Source organism: Daphnia magna, linkage group LG7 (genome assembly GCF_020631705.1).
Source record: "Daphnia magna isolate NIES linkage group LG7, ASM2063170v1.1, whole genome shotgun sequence".
Classification (NCBI taxonomy): Eukaryota; Metazoa; Arthropoda; class Branchiopoda; order Diplostraca; family Daphniidae; genus Daphnia; species Daphnia magna.
The window spans coordinates 6,947,792-6,968,714 of record NC_059188.1 but is presented as its reverse complement, the minus strand read 5'-3'; the positions used below and the strand labels follow the sequence as shown (position 1 = coordinate 6,968,714).

Sequence of the window (20,923 nt, the reverse complement as noted above, 5' to 3'; positions counted from 1 at the left end):
CCGTAATATCGGGCAAGCTCTCCATATACGTGTGGTGGAGATCTTTGTCGTCTTCGTAGATACGAATTAATTCGTCTCGCCATGCTGCAACTTGCAACTTCTTGAGTCTGATGGCTCCCATCTTGTGATCTGCCACTGCTTTTCTGAGCTGATTCGTTAACTTCGTGGGGGCCGCCTTTCTTCTCCCACGTTTCTGCTTGAGATCGTTGTCTGGGAGGAGGGGGCCTTCATTCTTCATTGCTTCTGGCTTCATTTCGTCTTCTATAGAGATATTGCCGCCCGACTCAATACTCTCGGCTTTTGCTACGGCTTCACTCATGACGTAGAAACGTTCAAAGACAAGGAAGTAGTCACACGTAAACGGATGTCGATGATTCACGTAGATACAGCGACGATACAGTCAGATACGTAAAGGTGTGGTAGACCGGGTTTTGCCTTCAGGATGGCGTGGACGTGTGTCAAAGTCTTACAAAGGGAAATACCCGACAATTTTACTGAATCTAACAAGTTTTACTAGGGATAACAAGAGAAATGCACGTGTTCGTTAAATCCCGGGTTTCGGCACCATTTGTTACGTACGTTAACGTGCATGTAACGTCGTAGCAGAGATGAGATGAGAAGGATGAAAAAATAATGACAATGAAATATGACTTGAGGGATAGAACACTTTATTTCTGTGTAGATGTGGTGGGGGAGACAATTTTACCGACGTGGTAGAGAGAGAGAGAGAGACTAGGGGTACCTTTTACTTCGATACTGGATTTTACACTAAAAAATAAAAAGGGGGCAAGGGCTTCTTAACGTTAACATAAATTTAAAGGGCCCTTGCCACCTACAATCCTGCCCGTGAGGGCAGCACCGTAGGTGACACATGATTTAACATAATCAAACAATGCTACGCGCTTAAAGTTAAAAAATTCTTTTAACTTTAAACAAAATTTTATTTTCTCTTCCACTTTATGCTTTTCAGGACTGGGTACAAATATACGAACTCAACAATATTGATTTTGTCGGCCTAATGAATATATCATTTTTTACCACAAAATCTACAAACCTTTACGAGAATAAATTTATAGCCAGTGGGGTAAGTGATATCTGCTTCGATCCACGGATTTCAAATAATTCAACCTGACGATTATTTTACTCTTTTACCATGTCATACAATTTATGCTCGTGCGAACCATTTTCTTTCAATGTAGGGCATCCGCTTATTTGAATTCGCGTTCGAAGAAAGTAACATTTCTGATTCGGGCAGTGAAATATCAACAGAATCCGATGAGGATGACATGGACCTTACGTGATAGAAGACGTGGTCATTTTAAACGACTAAAGGCGCTAATCTTCTAAACAGAACCAAGTGAAGAAAATTTAGTCCTGCAAAAAAAAACCATATGAATTTAAACTAGAAAGAAAAAAAAACTTGAATGAAATTTTTATCCAAATGTTGTGTGCCTTTTTTAAACTATAGATGTTAGATTATTAAATCTGATTGTTTCACTGTATCGTCCGTCTATAGTTAATCCGCATTTCATTTAGGAATGAAAGCATCTCACCAATTGCAAAAATAAAAAGAATATTTCACAACTATCGCGATTGGTGGAAACTTACGTGTTCCATCGTCATCAGCAAATTGCAGTCGTTTTTTTTTTCTTGTTTATTTCGTGGGTCTTTTTGATTTTTGCCTTTTCAGCGTCGCCACGTATGTCTACCTTATCTTCACATTTAGGGAAGGACGTGCCCATCGTCGTGTGGTGAATACATGCCGTGCTTACCTGCTACATCGTAACTAGAATTTCATGATTGTAATGGATTTTGGCGTCTTTGGTAAGTTCATTAAATCGATTTTTGCATTTCAGGGGGGTCTAAAAATGTGGGCCGTCAATGAAAGGGGAGAGGCAAATAATTAGTGACAACAGCGTGACAGAAGGAGCTCAAAAATAGTGAGTTTTACAATCCGAAGTAGAATTCACGAAGGTGACTTTTGAATGACATGGGGAACAAGGGTCGGAGATTGACCAAAGAATTGCAATGACGTCATGGACAAGGAAGAAATGGGAAGCGTTGAGGAGGAAGAGTGGGGAAGAGTTCAAGGAAATGAGACAAACGAAACAATCCAATTCTTTTTGCGTTATCCCTAATCATCTTGCCATTGACACCACATGAATGAATCAGATCTTCATTTCACCATCGAACAGAATTACACGGCTATTTTGGATTGTAATTGACTCATGTTTGAGTTTAGGGTATGGATCATTTAGGAGAGATTTGGATTGTGGACACACGACATCAGGACGAACGAATCGATGTCGTTGGTTCGTTGAACAAGGCGCCCGGCCCCATTAGCCACCTTACGTTTTCTAAACGAACAATAAAAGGCAATCGCTCGCGTTGTTCTCAATCGATAGGTTTTTTTAAATCTAAAATCGATTGAACAACTTCACAATCGTTTTATTCCTGTTGGTTGGCAAAGTCGATTTCGCCGCCGCTGGCCGGACTGGAATCGACAGAGGGAGCAACGCCGGGCTCGGCGACCACAGTGCCGTTGGACTTTTGTCCTTCACGCCATCCTAGGTAATTGCTGCCGTAACCACTTTCTGTAGATAATGGCCGAAATTAGCAAAAAAAAGGAAATCGTTAACAATCAAGTCATTCAAGTATGAAAGAAACATGTTTCAAGGCTCGACTAATTTTTAACCTGAAAAAAGAATGGCACAGAGGACGTTGCCATTTTGTTTTTACATACCAATGCTAAGGCTGTTGTATCCCGAGTTTCCATACGCGACATGTCCTCCGCCAACGTTGTTCCCGTACAGTCCCGTATTGTATCCAGTGTTCGTTCCGTATCCAGTGTTCGTTCCATATCCGGTGTTGCCGTATCCAGTATTGATTCCAGTATTTGTTCCGTATCCAGTATTTGTTCCGTATCCAGTGTTCGTTCCGTAGCCAACGTTAGTTCCGTATCCAGCGTTAGTTCCATATCCAGTGTTCGTTCCAAAGCCGGTATTGGTTGCATAACCCGCGTTCGATCCGTAACCCGTGTTTATTCCGGAACCCGTACCGTAGCCTGTGCTGCCATGGCTGGTATTGCCGTGGCCGGTATTGCCGTAGCCGCTGTGACCGTATCCCGCGTTACCACCGAAAGCTATGCAACACATATGATTTTGATAACATCGTTCACATTATTGTTAACTGATTTCCACGAAAAAGATCAAACTTACTTCCGCCGTGGTTGATGTTTTGCCCGTATCCGGCACTGGCTCCCGGAGTGTGGTAACCACTTCCGCCAAATCCTGATGCAAACCCAACAGCAATGCCAACCCATTATTTAAAAATTTCGCTTTATCAATTCTTGATCAAGTCTCAAGAGTTTAATCCTAAATGATTACCACCGGCAGCGTTGTTGGCGTGGTAGCCAGCGTTTTGGTGGCCAAGCTGTTGCTGCATGGTCAGACTGCTACTTTGCTGCTGATGGCTGCTGCTCTGTTGTTGATAAACTGTACTGCTCTGTAATTGACCTATCCACCCCCGAAAATGTTTTGTTTTCAAAATTCAATTGTTCATTTAAATTAGATTCTCTCATTAACTGCTTGGTGGCCATAATTGGGACGGTATCGCTCGTCAACCTTTTCACCTTCAGCCAATTCGGATGGGGCGGCTGCTGGATTGGCCAGCTCGTCCACAGGTGCCACAGCATCCAATACCTCCGGTGAGACAATAATGGGAGCCTCTTCTTCAGGGTACGGCATGGCAACAGCCAACGCCAACATCAATAACTATCGATACAACATGTTGAATGAAAATCGAAACAAACCAACATCAAACGTGAGACATTTCAAATCCGAAATGAAATTGGAAAATAACAAAAAGTAAAATGAAAATGACTTACCGTTAAAATGAAGTGAAACATTTTTTCCCTAGGATTATGGAGAGCTTCTCTTCCGGCGGATGATGCTGTGATCGCTTGGACGGTTCGTGTGCGGATGTGTCCTACTCGCTTTGGATGGTGCCGTATTTATAGTCAAACCGACTTTACCGAGCCATGTGAACAAAGCAACAGCGTCAGCATACGAAGGTCGATGCGGCGTATAGGTAAGAAGAACTTAATGACCTGTGTGTGTTTGTGTGTGTGTGTGTGCGTGTGAATAATAAGGAAAACGACCGAAGCTAAGAGAAAAACCCAACACCTTTTGTGGGGTGTTATGCTGCCTATCGAGCAAAGTACGCACTAAAAAAAGAGGGGGGGAGAGACCGAATCCATGCACTTATGCTCGTAAAAAAGAAAAAGAAAAACATGTTGAGGTGTTGGTGTTCCTGGGCTGATTTGTGGGGGAATGGCCATCACGATACACGTGATAGCCCGAGGAATTGATAGATCGGTTATGTGAGCCGGGTTTTCCTCCATGATGACATCAACAACATCGATATCATTATCGATTATCAAACAATCCATGCGAAACACAAGTGAATGAAACAGCAAACCCTCAGCAAAATCTTTGGCAGCGGATGTTCGCATGAGCAAAACAACCACATCCGCTTCTCTGCCAACGCAATGAAAACTAAATCCAATTGTTTTACATGTTAAAATTCAATTGAGGAAGACTGAAGATTATTGGCTTGTGAGAACGCTTTCCTACACTTTGCGAGAACATACGGAACGAGTATAAGGAAATTCTTGGTAGCGTTTACAACAACTAATAGATCCCGGCTATTTCTTTTTTGTCGATCGATTATGTTGTGATGCCGGTAAAAGGAAATCTAACATAAAGCTCCATTCAAATCTCATCCGCCTAGCCTATATAGATTGAAGTTGAGACCACATGTGCTGTACCCTGCTGTACTGTACTTTTAAAGCGAAAATATAGCGCAAGCAAGAAACGCATCCCACGTACTTTGTCAACACCTGTTCAAATCGAAAGATGGGTCATGCATGACTCATTTGCCAGATTATGAATATGATCTCATCAAATGCGCTATATGTATACGGACAGATACGTATCTACGCATCTATAGAGGCTGGGAATAGAATCACTTATTGGCATGGACAAATTATATCGATATGCTCTAACAACTTTGACAGGTGTGTTCCAACGCGTTCATTGGATATCTCCCTCGAACAGGAATAACATGCACACGTTCATGTAGTATTAGACTTGGGAGACATTTGTCAACATTGAATCAAGGACGCAGCTGATTGAAAAGAATACTGCGCACCTGCTTAAACGCGCTTAAACGAAACTAACGCAAAGCAATTGGGAAAATATCCTTGAGTGGCTTGTGTCAATACAAAATGCAATTATCAGCAACACCTTGTTTCACCTTTCCAATGGCCACGCGTCTGCGGCAATAAGCAAACGTGAACGGGGTATAAAATGACGTCCGATGAGATGGAAAAGGGACATCGAGCTTCATCGCTGACTTCGATAGGCCATTCATTTCCAACGAGTGCTCTCACGAAAATGCGTTTCATCATCCAGCTGGTAAGTCTCTCTTGAAAAATGTATTACGATTAGATTCACAAGATGGATATTGAAATGATTGATAAACGTTCAATCGAGCCACTTCTGTTTTCGCTTTGTGATCAAAAGGTACTGCTCGTCACTATTTGTGCGGCCCTTTATTCTCGAGTTGACGCAGACCCGGTAGACAACGATCAACAAGGTGATTTCTTTCTCTTTTATACGATACAGCAATGAGACGAAACTAACAAGACGTTTCCCGGTTAGCTACAATGTTTGTGAGAGGCATCCTCGGTGACTTGCAAGAAGAACTTGATAAAGGACCATGCGATCCCAGGAAGTTCGACAAGTGCTTTACAAAATGCTTTAACAAATTGCCGTTGCTTCAATGCAGGGATCACTGCCTACTAAATGGATGCTAAGGTAAGACGATTCTATCAAATGTTGTGCTATTCAATTTTGCCGTTAACAGAACACATCAGTGAACTAATTGAAATCTTGTTTCATTTCTGCCCGAAATGGATCTGGACACCGCCTAGACGCTGAACATATGTTTCTTCCGTTTAAGGGCAGAACAACCCTCAGCGTCCTCTACTGTCTTGTTTTTAAGTGGCTAATACACATAGAATAGAAGCATTTAATCAAATTGTGTTCCCTCATTCCCTGATTTCATGAATCAGTTCGAATGTCTGGTATTTCCCGCACAGCTTCGAAAGACGTAGAGTTTATTTATTCCGCGGTTTAACAGATTGCCATGGACGCGGGATTCTATCACTAACGAATGCAGCTATTGGCTTACCTTACCTATTTTCTTCCCAATCTCATCTTGAAACTTCTTTTCTCGGCCGGGAAGTTGCAATTTATAATTTTATATACAAATAAGTTGCGGGGGGTTGTCAACTCGAAAAAATATTCGTACACCCCAATATTTTTAAGCAAAAAATACGAAAAAATACAAAAAAATATGGAAAAATACAAATATTTTTTATTTTTTAATTCGTACACCCAAATGACGAGTCGACAACCCCCCGAAGTTATCAACAAATCTAGGCTACTTATCTTTTAGTTGCCCTATCGCAAAACCAAAAAGACTATGGACATTTCTTATTTGTATTCCAGAATCTCATGATTGTGTCCCGTTTTTTCTATTAGATATTTTACGAGATTTTGTGGCGTTTTGTAAAAAGTAGACCTACTACTGATACCTAAATCATCGATTTGTTGTTTTCCTGTTAGAACGAAAAAAAATATTGAATTGAAATGGGAGGAAAGGAAACTTTGTCAACCAATTAAGAAAAATGTTGTAGCCGTAAGTCATAAGAAAAAAAGGAGCAAGTTATTATTTTTCAGTGTTTGCCTAATGGTTTTGCATGCTGATACTAGCACAAGAAAAAGATAACGTTATCTACCTGAATTTAGACTACCTTGCGATAAACAATATTAGTGAAATGGGGCGTTGCCCGGGTAGGAATTTTATCTAGGTCCAATGTTGTTGCCGATACAGAATCGGCCATTGGTTCAGGATCAGAATCGCACATCGGCCCGGGTCATTTCCAACTTGAGTCGCCACACCTTGTCCATTTCTGCTATGCCAATATTACACATGTATTTTGGTAGAACACCGGCAAGCAGTGTTGATCCGGGATTAATTTATCAATATTGGCATAACAGAAATGGACAAGGTTTGGCGACTCAAGTTGGAAATTACCCGGGCCGATGTGCGATTTCGATATGCAGCCAATAATGGCGCAAAACAACATTGTATCAATGTTAAAAATTCAACACCTAACCAATGTTATAAATTTATTTTGGTAGAACATTGGCGAGCAGTGTTTATCCGGGATAATTTTATCAGTAGTGGCATAACAGAAATGGACAAGGTTTGGCGACTCAAGTTGGAAATGACCCGGGCCGATGTGCGATTTCGATATGCAGCCAATAATGGCGCAAAACAACATTGGACCAACATTCAACATTCCAACATCAAAAATTAAATAGTAGCCTAAAACAAAACAATAGCTTTATTCATCGTAACATAAAGTAAAGACAGACCTAGCCGGATTTGAACCCTAGACCACTGGGAGCAGCGGTAAAATGTGAGTTTTACAAGATGTTACCTCGTTTAGTTTAACTTTGATGAATTCTTAAATGTACACCATAAGAGTACACAGAAGTACATTTTTATCAAAACGAGATTGAGATTTATTTTGCTTATCAAAATTTAAAAGTCAACTGAGTACAATTTTTCACCATGATCAATCATCATTTGCGTTAGATTTACTACAGAATGGAAATAAAGGGGATGCAAATACAGATCATGGCGGAATCTTTGTTGTAAGCAGTCAAATTGCTTTAATCGTCGGTTCAAGGTTTCGTGCCTTGCTAAAACCTGTTTTTTCTTCCCATCATTGTTTCCGTTAGGGAAATCAAAAAAGTTTGGGTCGTTGTAACCGCGATCGGCAATGGCTTTCTCTCCTTCTCTAAGACCGAAAATAAAGACATCTCGGGCTAGCCTAAGATCTGACCATTCGCCACAGGGAAGTCCGCCGTAAGCCCAAACAATGTCTCCGGTTCGGATACAAATGGCTAGTTTGTATCTAAGACCGAGACCATGAAATTTATGGGAGTACCATTTGGGGTTGAATGGCGATGGCTCCATGATTCTGAAATCTACTCCATCAATAGATACCAGAATGTTGGAGCCTCTAAGGGCTCTATGGAAACGATTCTCCCATTCAATCTATGAATGAAAACAAATTAGCATTATATATAAACCCCAAAGAAATTAATGTTGTCTCCTACCACTGGCATTTTTGCGAGAAGGCGAATGAAAATATGGCACCACTTCCGAAATGTTTTTTCCGACACTCCAACTAGAGCAGAACTTATGTGTTCAGTAGCATAATGCTTCAAATGCAATAATGTCCATAAAAGATGCTCTGGGCGCGATTTAATGGGACGGACATGAGATAAATTGTCATAAGCAGCAGCACACACACTCGGGGAAGTCCCAAAAAGGATCTGAATTTCCGATAGCCTAAAGCAATACTACCGTCAACGTCATGTTTAGTAATATTATGGCCAAGCCGCCAGAAAGTTTCAGCTGATGCCATTTTTTTTAGTATGAAAAAGTATTTAAAAAACAATACCGAAAACCCAGTAAATCACTAAGTCCAATAGATTTTCGTCTGCTTGACAGGGTTGAACTGTTTGTGTAATTAGAGAATTTGTAAAATATTTAAAAACAGGTGTCAAGAAATTCTTTTAGGAATGATTAAATTGCCTTGACGAGTTTTGCCTTAAATTAAACGTTCATATGGAATAACTTTTAAAAAAGTAACTTATGCGGAACATTTCAAAAGTTTAAAAGATTTAAAAGTAGAGATTTTAAGGATCTTTAAGATGCTAATTTGTCTTCAATATTGTTTAAATAATGGAAATTTCTTTTTAAAGCTGTTGTAGACATGAATCTGCGGCTATGTGCAGTGAAAAAACTAATAAACCTGCCTTGTGGTGAAAAAATTAGTGGATTGAATGTTCAAATATTTGAAGAAAAGCTCAAATTTTTTAACATTCAATCCACTAATTTTTTCACCGCAAGGCAGGTTTATTAGTTTTTTCACTGCACATAGCCGCAGATTCATGTCTACAACAACTTTAAAAAGAAATTTCCATTATTTAAACAATATTGAAGACAAATTAGCATCTTAAAGATCCCGAAAATCTCGACTTTTTAAATCTTTTAAACTTTTGAAATGCTCCGCATAAGTTACTTTTTTTAAAAGTTATTCCATATGAACGCTTAATTTAAGGCAAAACTCGTCAAGGCAATTACATGTTGCACAAAACAACTTTTCGACAACTATTATTAATTAATTTAACCATTTTAAAACATTTTGCAAATTTTCCAATAATAGAAATCGTTCAACCTTGTCACAACAAAGCAGACAATAATTTTTGCTTAAGAAAGTCACGTCTTTTGCCACACTCAGTGTTTATTTCTTTAATAGCTAATTTCAAGCTTAAAATGAGCAAAAAATGCCGCAGTGGAAACACAATCCTCCGTGTAAAGCCCACACTATTCTTAGTCAAATGTTCGCAGACGGAAAAATTGATCCAGCAACCACTGCAAAAGCTGCATTCTCGTTTCACCCAGAATTTGCCAAGTTTACCATGCCGGTCTTTTACAACAACTTCAGGCAGCTTAGGCAATTGCATGGCCTCGAATGTATACCACATTTTATTATTCTCTATTTGTTTAGCAATTATTATATTTTCAGATATTTTTTATAGTAAAAAATTCCGAAAAAAGCTCATCGTCTGCCCTGAGTTGTTTGGAGGACTCGGCCAACTCTAGTAGTACCAGCTCTCTTATCGTTTCTCGCAAACGCCTCCGTGACGATCAAGAGTCTGACTTAAACGAGGAAATAGAAGATTTGGATAGCAGGATAATTCACCAGAACCAGCCGGTCCTGATGGCAGTTTATAAGGATCACTCATTAGCCGAGATAGTCTATATCTGTGTTACGCTTCCTAGTGGTGTCACTGATATCCGCTTCACTCTTGATGGCACTGGGCCCGCAACGACGTTTGCTACCATTACGTACACCTGGCCTCAAGTTATGTTCGACATTGAAGGTTTTTTTGCATCTGCCATTTAAAAAAAAACTATGACAGTCGAACACCCCAAGATCATAGCCCTTAAATTGGAACTAGAGAACAATAGACAACACATAGATAGAAAACCTCAGGGCTCTATGGAGATCTCTCTGCCTATTCCGGTCAAAACCGATCCGAACACTGTTAACTATAAGTTGGCCAAAGGAACAGATGGCGTAATAGTATTAATGGCTGATTTATGTGCATTCCACAGATCATATACAGCAACCAAACCCGAATTCAAATGTGATTATGAAGAATTCTAGACTTCTAGTCGTTTTGGTTTATGTTTTTATTTAAAACAAATAAACTGACAGTCGCAAACCCTATTCGTACCTATTCGAATTTCTCTCATTTTACCGCAGCTCCCTGTACAACAGCTTCATCTTTCAGACGCTTTATCCACTTAGCTATAGAGTGGTTCGAGGTTGCCATCTTGGATAGTTATTTCTCCCAGTTTGGTGCAACCTCAAACAAAAAAGCATTGGCAATTTTAGTATTTTTGGTGGGAAACTAATGAAAGTGAAAATTTTTTTAATGGGTGTAGTTTACAATGCCAAGTTAGTTACAATAATGCAGGTATTGGATATTGGTGGACTCGGTTGTTGCTCATATTCTCAGTGAATTTCTGATTTGTTTAATTATTTGAACTATTCTGTTAATTAGGAATCCATTTCATTCATGCTAAGCCCAGGGAGCTGCGGTAAAATGAGAGAAATTCGAATAGGTACGAATAGGGTTTGCGACTGTCAGTTTATTTGTTTTAAATAAAAACATAAACCAAAACGACTAGAAGTCTAGAATTCTTCATAATCACATTTGAATTCGGGTTTGGTTGCTGTATATGATCTGTGGAATGCACATAAATCAGCCATTAATACTATTACGCCATCTGTTCCTTTGGCCAACTTATAGTTAACAGTGTTCGGATCGGTTTTGACCGGAATAGGCAGAGAGATCTCCATAGAGCCCTGAGGTTTTCTATCTATGTGTTGTCTATTGTTCTCTAGTTCCAATTTAAGGGCTATGATCTTGGGGTGTTCGACTGTCATAGTTTTTTTTAAATGGCAGATGCAAAAAAACCTTCAATGTCGAACATAACTTGAGGCCAGGTGTACGTAATGGTAGCAAACGTCGTTGCGGGCCCAGTGCCATCAAGAGTGAAGCGGATATCAGTGACACCACTAGGAAGCGTAACACAGATATAGACTATCTCGGCTAATGAGTGATCCTTATAAACTGCCATCAGGACCGGCTGGTTCTGGTGAATTATCCTGCTATCCAAATCTTCTATTTCCTCGTTTAAGTCAGACTCTTGATCGTCACGGAGGCGTTTGCGAGAAACGATAAGAGAGCTGGTACTACTAGAGTTGGCCGAGTCCTCCAAACAACTCAGGGCAGACGATGAGCTTTTTTCGGAATTTTTTACTATAAAAAATATCTGAAAATATAATAATTGCTAAACAAATAGAGAATAATAAAATGTGGTATACATTCGAGGCCATGCAATTGCCTAAGCTGCCTGAAGTTGTTGTAAAAGACCGGCATGGTAAACTTGGCAAATTCTGGGTGAAACGAGAATGCAGCTTTTGCAGTGGTTGCTGGATCAATTTTTCCGTCTGCGAACATTTGACTAAGAATAGTGTGGGCTTTACACGGAGGATTGTGTTTCCACTGCGGCATTTTTTGCTCATTTTAAGCTTGAAATTAGCTATTAAAGAAATAAACACTGAGTGTGGCAAAAGACGTGACTTTCTTAAGCAAAAATTATTGTCTGCTTTGTTGTGACAAGGTTGAACGATTTCTATTATTGGAAAATTTGCAAAATGTTTTAAAATGGTTAAATTAATTAATAATAGTTGTCGAAAAGTTGTTTTGTGCAACATGTAATTGCCTTGACGAGTTTTGCCTTAAATTAAGCGTTCATATGGAATAACTTTTAAAAAAAGTAACTTATGCGGAGCATTTCAAAAGTTTAAAAGATTTAAAAAGTCGAGATTTTCGGGATCTTTAAGATGCTAATTTGTCTTCAATATTGTTTAAATAATGGAAATTTCTTTTTAAAGTTGTTGTAGACATGAATCTGCGGCTATGTGCAGTGAAAAACTAAATAAACCTGCCTTGCGGTGAAAAAATTAGTGGATTGAATGTTAAAAAATTTGAGCTTTTCTTCAAATATTTGAACATTCAATCCACTAATTTTTTCACCACAAGGCAGGTTTATTAGTTTTTTCACTGCACATAGCCGCAGATTCATGTCTACAACAGCTTTAAAAAGAAATTTCCATTATTTAAACAATATTGAAGACAAATTAGCATCTTAAAGATCCTTAAAATCTCTACTTTTTAAATCTTTTAAACTTTTGAAATGTTCCGCATAAGTTACTTTTTTAAAAGTTATTCCATATGAACGTTTAATTTAAGGCAAAACTCGTCAAGGCAATTTAATCATTCCTAAAAGAATTTCTTGACACCTGTTTTTAAATATTTTACAAATTCTCTAATTACACAAACAGTTCAACCCTGTCAAGCAGACGAAAATCTATTGGACTTAGTGATTTACTGGGTTTTCGGTATTGTTTTTTAAATACTTTTTCATACTAAAAAAAAATGGCATCAGCTGAAACTTTCTGGCGGCTTGGCCATAATATTACTAAACATGACGTTGACGGTAGTATTGCTTTAGGCTATCGGAAATTCAGATCCTTTTTTGGGACTTCCCCGAGTGTGTGTGCTGCTGCTTATGACAATTTATCTCATGTCCGTCCCATTAAATCGCGCCCAGAGCATCTTTTATGGACATTATTGCATTTGAAGCATTATGCTACTGAACACATAAGTTCTGCTCTAGTTGGAGTGTCGGAAAAAACATTTCGGAAGTGGTGCCATATTTTCATTCGCCTTCTCGCAAAAATGCCAGTGGTAGGAGACAACATTAATTTCTTTGGGGTTTATATATAATGCTAATTTGTTTTCATTCATAGATTGAATGGGAGAATCGTTTCCATAGAGCCCTTAGAGGCTCCAACATTCTGGTATCTATTGATGGAGTAGATTTCAGAATCATGGAGCCATCGCCATTCAACCCCAAATGGTACTCCCATAAATTTCATGGTCTCGGTCTTAGATACAAACTAGCCATTTGTATCCGAACCGGAGACATTGTTTGGGCTTACGGCGGACTTCCCTGTGGCGAATGGTCAGATCTTAGGCTAGCCCGAGATGTCTTTATTTTCGGTCTTAGAGAAGGAGAGAAAGCCATTGCCGATCGCGGTTACAACGACCCAAACTTTTTTGATTTCCCTAACGGAAACAATGATGGGAAGAAAAAACAGGTTTTAGCAAGGCACGAAACCTTGAACCGACGATTAAAGCAATTTGACTGCTTACAACAAAGATTCCGCCATGATCTGTATTTGCATCCCCTTTATTTCCATTCTGTAGTAAATCTAACGCAAATGATGATTGATCATGGTGAAAAATTGTACTCAGTTGACTTTTAAATTTTGATAAGCAAAATAAATCTCAATCTCGTTTTGATAAAAATGTACTTCTGTGTACTCTTATGGTGTACATTTAAGAATTCATCAAAGTTAAACTAAACGAGGTAACATCTTGTAAAACTCACATTTTACCGCTGCTCCCAGTAAAGAATTGATGAAAAACAAAAAAGTTTTACCGTTGCTGCTTCTTCATGGATGGCCAGGCTCATTCATAGAGTTCACAAAAATTATTCCCTTGCTCACTAGGGAAACTGAAGGATATGATTTTGTGTTTGAACTTGTAGTTCCCTCTTTGCCTGGCTATAGGTTCTCTGACCCATCTCGAAAACCTGGTTTAGGTCCTGCTGAAATGGGACTTATTTTCGACCGGTTAATGAAAAGGCTCGGGTACGACAAATATTACGTCCAAGGTGGAGACTGGGGTTCCCTCATCGGTTCAAATATGGCTACTCTCTTCCCTGATAGGTGCTCTCTAATACAGCTTTTATCAGTATTTTATTCATAATTTATGTTTTCAAAATTCTAGAGTAAAGTATTTAATTTATTATTATATTTTCTCTACATTAATTATATAAAGAAAACATGTTTATCGTAAATACAATTTCCTTTAGTAATTTCTCACCATAATTACTACGCTAAGGCAGCTCAGCCAATCAGGTATGGCACGCCTTCGTGCCAAATGCCAATACATTAACATCTTATCCAAATAATGCACTTGTAGGGTTTGTGAGGGCAGCAATAAATTTCCTAGATAAAACATTAAATATGCTTAACTAAGCCAAAGAAAAAATTGTAGTTGCCACTTTCCACAGTATTTTATTTCCAAATGCGTTAGGACTTCTAGTGGATGTGGTTTCGGAGCAGATTGTTCGATTAAGTCAAATAAGGCAATTAATTTTCCATAGGAGTCGATGCCAGTGTAAAATTTACAACGCTTGTCATTATTAATAATGAAATTACTTATGTCAATCTGTAAACTGACAGTTGGCTGGCACTATTTATCTAAAATTGCCAATGCTTTTTTGTTTGAGGTTGCCCCAAACTGGGAGAAATAACTATCCAAGATGGCAACCTCGAACCACTCTATATCTATACATATCAAGTAATATGTTTTCCGGAGTAATTCCGGAATTTGGTTAAAAACTTAGAAAAAATTTCCCAGTGAAAACCAAAGTTAGTTTAAATTTAGTACGTGGTTACAGTTTTATCATTTTTACTGATTATAGATACTAATTTACACAACAATCATTTGATTTTCATGTTTAATCGTTAATTTAGACAAAATATTTCAAAAATTAAACAAAAAATGTAATTAAAAATAACAAATTTAAAAAGCACACCCGGACAGGAAACAATACTGACCATTCTGTTTTCTTCATCCGATGTTGATTTTAGGTCGGTTCACATCGTAAATGCGTTATCAGTTACATGAGATTGGTCCATGGTTGGAAAAATATTGGAATGTGGTTTTCCAAAAACCAAATCAATTCCATCCTGGGCCATTCTTAGAAAGTTGAGTTTTAACGATGCATGTATCCCGCTACTAAACCAATGTCGATACAATTTCGAACCTTTGCTGTTGTTCGATATCGACTAGCCAATAATAATCCAATGTCCAAAACCCAAATTTCAATGATTTATATATCCCAATATTTATCCAATGTCAATACAATTTCGAATTTTTGATGCTGTTTGATATCGAAATGCCAATAGTACCCCAAAGTCAGGAATTCAAGTTTAAACGATATATATATCCATATACTAATCCAATGTTGGTACCATTCCAAATTTTAGCTGCTGTTCGATATCAAAATGCCAATAGTACCCCAAAGTCAAAAACCCAAGTTCAAACGATGTATATATCTATCTACTAATCCAATGTTGGTACAATTTCAAAATTGTGCTCTTGTTCGATATTGAAATGCCAATAGTACCCCAAAGTCAGAAACCCAAGTTTAAACGATTTATATATCCATGTACAAATCCAATGTTGGTACAATTTCAAATTTTTGCTCTTGTTCGATATCGAAATGCCAATAGTACCCCAAAGTCAGAAACCCAAGTTTAAACGATATTCATATATCCATATACTAATCCAATTTTGGTACAATTTCAAATTTTTGCTCTTGTTCGATATTGATTAGCCAACAGTAAACCAATGTCAGAAATCGATGTTTATCTCCCGATACTAATCTAATGTTGAAACAATTTCGAATTTTTGCTGTTGATCGATATCAATTTGACAATACTAAACCAAAATTAGGAAAAAAAGATTAAATGATCTATATATTCCGATACTAATCCAATGTCGATACAATTTCGAATTTATGTTATTGTTCGATATATACCCGGGCAGGAAACGACATTCGCCAAAACTAATCCGATGTTCGTATAGGCTTGGATTGATGCACAAAAATACAAGCTTTCTATGGGCAAGCCAATGCTCGGTCAATGATGGAATTCTGCACTTATATCAGTTATCGAATGACGAGACTAGGTAACATCGTAGGACCTATGTTAAAAATTCCTCGCTAAAATTAAACCCGGTTCCAAAAACCAGTTCCAAACACAGGGTGTTTACCGTTCCCCGACTTCTACCCCAAAACTATACATATCTACATACATACCAATAATATTATCGTTAAACAACAACAAAAATTCGTATCGCATCGACATTTGGTTGGTATCGTGGTATAAAGATCGTTTAATCTTGTTTGTCCAATATTGGCTTATAATTGGCTAATCGATATCGATCAAGAGCAAAAAATTGAAATTATACCAACATTGGATTAGTATATGGATATATAAATCGTTTAAACTTCGGTTTCTGACTTTGGGATACTATTGGCATTTCGATATCGAACAAGAGCAAAAATTTTAAATTGTACCAACATTGGATTAGTATATTGATATATAAATCGTTTAAACTTGGGTTTTTGACTTTGAAATACTATTGACCTTTCGATATCGAACAAGAGCAAAAATTTGAAATTGTACCAACATTGGATTTGTATAGGGATAAATGAATCGTTTAAACTTCGGTTTCTGACTTTGGGGTACTATTGGCATTTCGATATCGAACAGCAGCAAAAATTCGAAATTGTACCAGCATTGGATTAGTATATGGATATATATATCGTTTAAACTTGAGTTTCTAACTATGGGGTACTAGTGGCATTTTGATATCGAACAGCAGCAAAACTTCAAAATTGTACCAACATTGGATTACTATATGGATATATGTATCGTTTAAGCTTCGGTTTCTGACTTTGGGGTACTAGTGGCATTTCGATATCAAACAGCAGCAAAATTTTGATATTGTACCAACATTGGATTAGTATATGGATATATATATCGTTTAAACTTGAGTTTCTAACTTTGGGGTACTAGTGGCATTTTGATATCAAACAGCAGCAAAAATTCGAAATTGTACCAACATTGGATTAGTATATGGATATATGTATCGTTTAAACTTGGGTTTCTGTTTTTGGGGTACTATTGGCATTTCGATATCGAACAGCAGCAAAAATTCGAAATTGTATTGACATTGGATAAATATTGGGATATATACATCGTTGAAATTTGTGTTTTGGACATTGGGTTATTATTGGCTAGTCGATATCGAACAACAGCAAAGGTTCGAAATTGTATCTACATTGGTTTGGTAGCGGGATACATGCATTGTTAAAAATCAACTTTCTAAGAATGGCCCAGGATGGAATTGAGTTGGTTTTTGAAAAACCACATTCCAATATTTTTCCAACCATGGACCAATCTCATGTAACTTATAACGCATTTACGACGTGAACCGACCTAAAATCAACATCGGATTAAGAATGGTCAGTATTGTTTCCTACCCGGGTTGGTCGCGTCACTTTGTTTAAATCTATCAAATGGAACTAAAGTAATTACCACTGCTTCGTAACCAGGTAAATCTTTGCGTTTTTATGAATTTGATGCATAGCAATTTAGGTAAACTTTTGTTTCTATGGGATGTAGTAAAAACATGAGTTTTTTCAATTGTTTCAGCTACAATGATTTTTTTAAGACTTTCTTGTTACAGCTCGTAAATAATTGAATTGCCATAATTTCAATGGCGTTGTAATTGATACATAAAAAACTAACTACTAACTAAGTTTCTAAACAATTTAAGATTTTAAGCTCTTGTCATTATTTATCATGTTGGAGACGAGCTTGTTTAGGGGATAGGGTAGTCTAAAGCAAAACAGGACCACGGCTGATGGCGACAGGACTGCCCCACAGTCCTGCATGTTGGGCATGTAGTCAGTTGGGACCTCCTCTTCAACATTAACAGCTGTTATCCCCTTTGTGAAGTAGGGAGATGAGAGGTGGGGGGTTCGTAATTACAATACGAAGTGACATTTTTTTAAATTTTATTTTTCTCTTTAGTATCTACCAGTTCTGAAAAGATGGCAGATGCTGAACAACCGTAACCAGCCGAGGCTTTTATCTTTAAGGGGAAAAGATTGGATTGCAAAAAAAAGATTTTCGGTGAAGGTTTTTTCTTGTTTGAAGGATATTGGAAGGAAAATGAAAATGCAGGTGCTGAAAAGGAACGCGTGAAATCGAAGACTTCTAATCTAAAAAAAGAAGCTGCGATAAGAAGAATTAAAAATGAAGACTGCCTTGATGGGTGGAAAAATGTGGCCGATTAGCTCGTCAAGGGCAACCTGAATCACAATAATATCCTACGATTTTTCGGTTATGAGGAGGACATGGCCAATGGATGGAGGTTTTTATTTTATTTTTTATTTATTTATTTATTTATTTATATTCACATTAATGGCTAAGGAATGAGCAGTATAAAATAAAGACAATCTCATTTTTTATTTGTGGTCCAGGTATTTTGCTCTGGAACCGTACAGTGCCACTTTATACGAATATTGCAATGGCGAGTACAATGGACCGATGCCAAACGAATCGCAAGTTCTTTATCAAATTACCAACGGCGTCAGCTACCTGCATCTTAACGCAATTGTACATGGCGATTTAAATCCATTAAACGTCGTCATTGTTGCCCAGTCGCGTCCTGTGCGCATGAAAATTTCAGATTTTGGATTGAGCAAATTCAGTTATAGCAAACAGCTGTCGGAAAGAGAAGACAACATTTCCTCTGAAGTAAAACTCTGCCTGAGAAAGTATTGGACTCTGTCAGAGGAAACTGACTCCCTGGAAGTCATCGAAGACCCCACTGAAGATGTCATTGCAGCTGGATGCATTTTGTTTTATTATCTAAATTGTGACAAACACTTTTTTGGTAATGACTTTGAGTCCATCTTGATAAACCTCAAGGAAAAGAAGCCAGTTAATTTACCGGGTAAGTTTTTCAAATATTCACCGCATTTACGTCTATATAGGGGAGAGTGGGGCTAGTTGGCAGGAGGGCAAGTTTGCAATTCTTAATTTAGACGAATTGTGTGAAAGAGGTTTTTTTGAAATAATTCATAGTCAAAGATGTTTATCGTGCGCACATTTGTGCAACGTTTTATGAATTTATCCCAAATAGTTTAGGAAATAGAAAATAACGAAATTTTTTGCGTCAAATCCACAATAGTTGCGTGCTTGGTATTTATCAATTTTATCTTTTCTTGGTATGCATATAATTTTTAAAAAATATTAGTTTTATAGAAAATTGTGTCCTCTATCGAACTGTAACAATGGATTTGTTTTAATCAATTACAAAGGAGTAATAAAAATTTTTATTTTAATAAACCCCGGGTTGGGGCTAGTTGATTCATTGCAACATGGGGCATGTCGGCATAGGCATTATACATGCGTATGTATAGTACATGGCCTGTCAAAATGTCAGGGAATTGTTAGTCGAATTTTTGCTAGATATGACTTATGGTGAACAGTGGTATGCATTAAGGGCCAAAATTTGGCAAATTTTAAGTGTTTCTCTTTATACGATGTTCACCTGTGAAATGTTTGCCTGAATTATGTATATTATTTTTTATTTTTGCATTTAAGGCTATTAATCCTTATGTAAGTTATCACAACTTATTTCTGAGTTTCCCACTCTAAAATAACTATAGGATTTTTGTTTATTGTAATGTTATTCTAGTTTGTTTACAACATCAACATTTCACTGAAATCCGTATTTAAAATACATGGGGCCAACTTACCCCACTACCACTGCCAACTTACCCCGTTAGTGGGGCATGTAGGCAAATTTTTTTTAGCTTTTTGAACGTTGATTTCGATAAGAATTCTTCAACGTAGATCAAATTAAAAAATAGCACAAGAAAGCTGGTTATCTGAGCTTTCTTTTACAATTTTTTAGGTGTCAAAATATGAAAAATTAAAGAAACCAGAGAAGAAATTAAAAAAATTGTACCAACTAGCCCCACCCTCCCCTACGTTACGTTTTTAGTATACATAGCCTAGTAGTTTGATCTGATTGCATTATTTAGGGAGAAGGAATATTTCTTATTTCGAAGAATTTTTCAATCATTGTGATATCAACTTTAATATTTTTAATATTTTTCGCGGTGTACCCGATTAGAATGTGATCGGGGCCGAGCCCTACTTTTATGACTTTTATTGAAATGAAAAATAAAGTCTTGGAGTTCTACTGTCGGCCGTAATAATTATTTAAATATTCAGTGGAGTTTTACTGTCGGGTGTTGGGGTTCTACTGTCGGGTGTCGGGGTTCTACTGTCGGATGTTGGAGTTCTACTGTCGGGCATTAAATATCATATTTAAGGTATTGGAGTTCTATTGTCTCATGCTATTTGTTATTTTTAATTTTTTTTGTGGGGTTCTAATGTCTTTGGAGTTCTATTGTACATGGAGTTCTACTGTCGGACTTACCAACAATTTTTAAATATATTTTTAAAAGTGGGGTTCTAATGTCTTTGGAGTTCTATTGTACATGGAGTTCTACTGTCGGATTTACCAACAATTTTTAAAAATATTTTTTAAAAGTGGGGTTCTAATGTCTTGGAGTTCTACTGTTTTTGGAGTTCTACTGTCTTGGAGTTCTACTGTCAGCAACCCGATCCGTGAGTGCAACCGTTTCCGTTTCTATTGTAGCATTTTTTGCGTGTCAAAATTTGTTTAGCATAATTGAGATTCTTAATAATAAGTAACACAGCAAGTGACGAATAAAGTTCATTTTTTATTATTGTCAATCTAGTTCAGCGTGTTTGCGAAATTTAGCATTAAAGCCAAACTGACGCCATAATGAGCTGTAGCTCTTTTGGATCAACTATGAGACAGTATAAAAGACTTGATGAAGCGGTAAGTATGATAGGTAAGTATTGAAACTCGAGTAGGAAGAA

The 20,923-nt window shown here is 37.5% G+C and overlaps 4 protein-coding genes, 1 long non-coding RNA gene and 2 pseudogenes across 7 annotated transcripts; 4 read left to right on the top strand and 3 right to left on the bottom strand.

Annotated features, from left to right (window-relative positions):
* Window positions 1-1,825: 1,825 nt before the first annotated feature.
* Window positions 1,826-4,021, bottom strand: LOC116921020 (ATP-dependent RNA helicase glh-2). Its single transcript, XM_032927210.2, has 6 exons — window positions 3,887-4,021; window positions 3,584-3,773; window positions 3,387-3,515; window positions 3,219-3,290; window positions 2,744-3,142; window positions 1,826-2,594 (listed from the first exon to the last, which is right to left on the bottom strand). Exons 1-6 carry the CDS (start codon window positions 3,905-3,907, stop codon window positions 2,449-2,451), a joined length of 957 nt encoding a protein of 318 aa, XP_032783101.2. The 5' UTR covers window positions 3,908-4,021; the 3' UTR covers window positions 1,826-2,448.
* Window positions 4,022-5,317: 1,296 nt separating this feature from the next.
* Window positions 5,318-6,097, top strand: LOC116920891. Its single transcript, XR_006649204.1, has 4 exons — window positions 5,318-5,477; window positions 5,586-5,658; window positions 5,724-5,879; window positions 5,996-6,097. It is a non-coding gene; the product is annotated as an uncharacterized LOC116920891 (long non-coding RNA).
* A 1,537-nt stretch (window positions 6,098-7,634) lies between these two features.
* Window positions 7,635-8,636, bottom strand: LOC123474395 (annotated as a pseudogene).
* Window positions 8,637-9,388: 752 nt separating this feature from the next.
* On the top strand, window positions 9,389-10,444 carry LOC123474399. Its single transcript, XM_045176522.1, has 2 exons — window positions 9,389-9,684; window positions 9,750-10,444. Exons 1-2 carry the CDS (start codon window positions 9,495-9,497, stop codon window positions 10,115-10,117), a joined length of 558 nt encoding a protein of 185 aa, XP_045032457.1. The 5' UTR covers window positions 9,389-9,494; the 3' UTR covers window positions 10,118-10,444.
* A 405-nt stretch (window positions 10,445-10,849) lies between these two features.
* LOC123474397 lies at window positions 10,850-11,907 on the bottom strand (annotated as a pseudogene).
* Window positions 11,908-12,631: 724 nt separating this feature from the next.
* Window positions 12,632-13,661, top strand: LOC116925954. The gene is made up of 2 exons (XM_032932724.2): window positions 12,632-13,037; window positions 13,100-13,661. Exons 1-2 carry the CDS (start codon window positions 12,726-12,728, stop codon window positions 13,616-13,618), a joined length of 831 nt encoding a protein of 276 aa, XP_032788615.2. The 5' UTR covers window positions 12,632-12,725; the 3' UTR covers window positions 13,619-13,661.
* A 3,820-nt stretch (window positions 13,662-17,481) lies between these two features.
* On the top strand, window positions 17,482-19,105 carry LOC123474400 (serine/threonine-protein kinase 35-like). Of its 3 annotated transcripts, XR_006649202.1 has the most exons (4): window positions 17,482-17,547; window positions 17,807-17,967; window positions 18,029-18,371; window positions 18,481-18,727. XR_006649202.1 is itself a non-coding variant. In XM_045176524.1 (3 exons), exons 2-3 carry the CDS (start codon window positions 18,355-18,357, stop codon window positions 19,010-19,012), a joined length of 549 nt encoding a protein of 182 aa, XP_045032459.1. In that variant the 5' UTR covers window positions 17,498-17,547; window positions 18,029-18,354; the 3' UTR covers window positions 19,013-19,105. The 3 variants fall into 3 exon arrangements, 2 of the variants coding, with proteins under 2 accessions (XP_045032459.1, XP_045032458.1); XM_045176524.1 differs by lacking the exon at window positions 17,807-17,967 and having other exon boundaries at window positions 17,498-17,547; window positions 18,481-19,105; XM_045176523.1 differs by lacking the exon at window positions 17,482-17,547 and having other exon boundaries at window positions 17,554-17,967; window positions 18,481-19,105.
* Window positions 19,106-20,923: the final 1,818 nt, after the last annotated feature.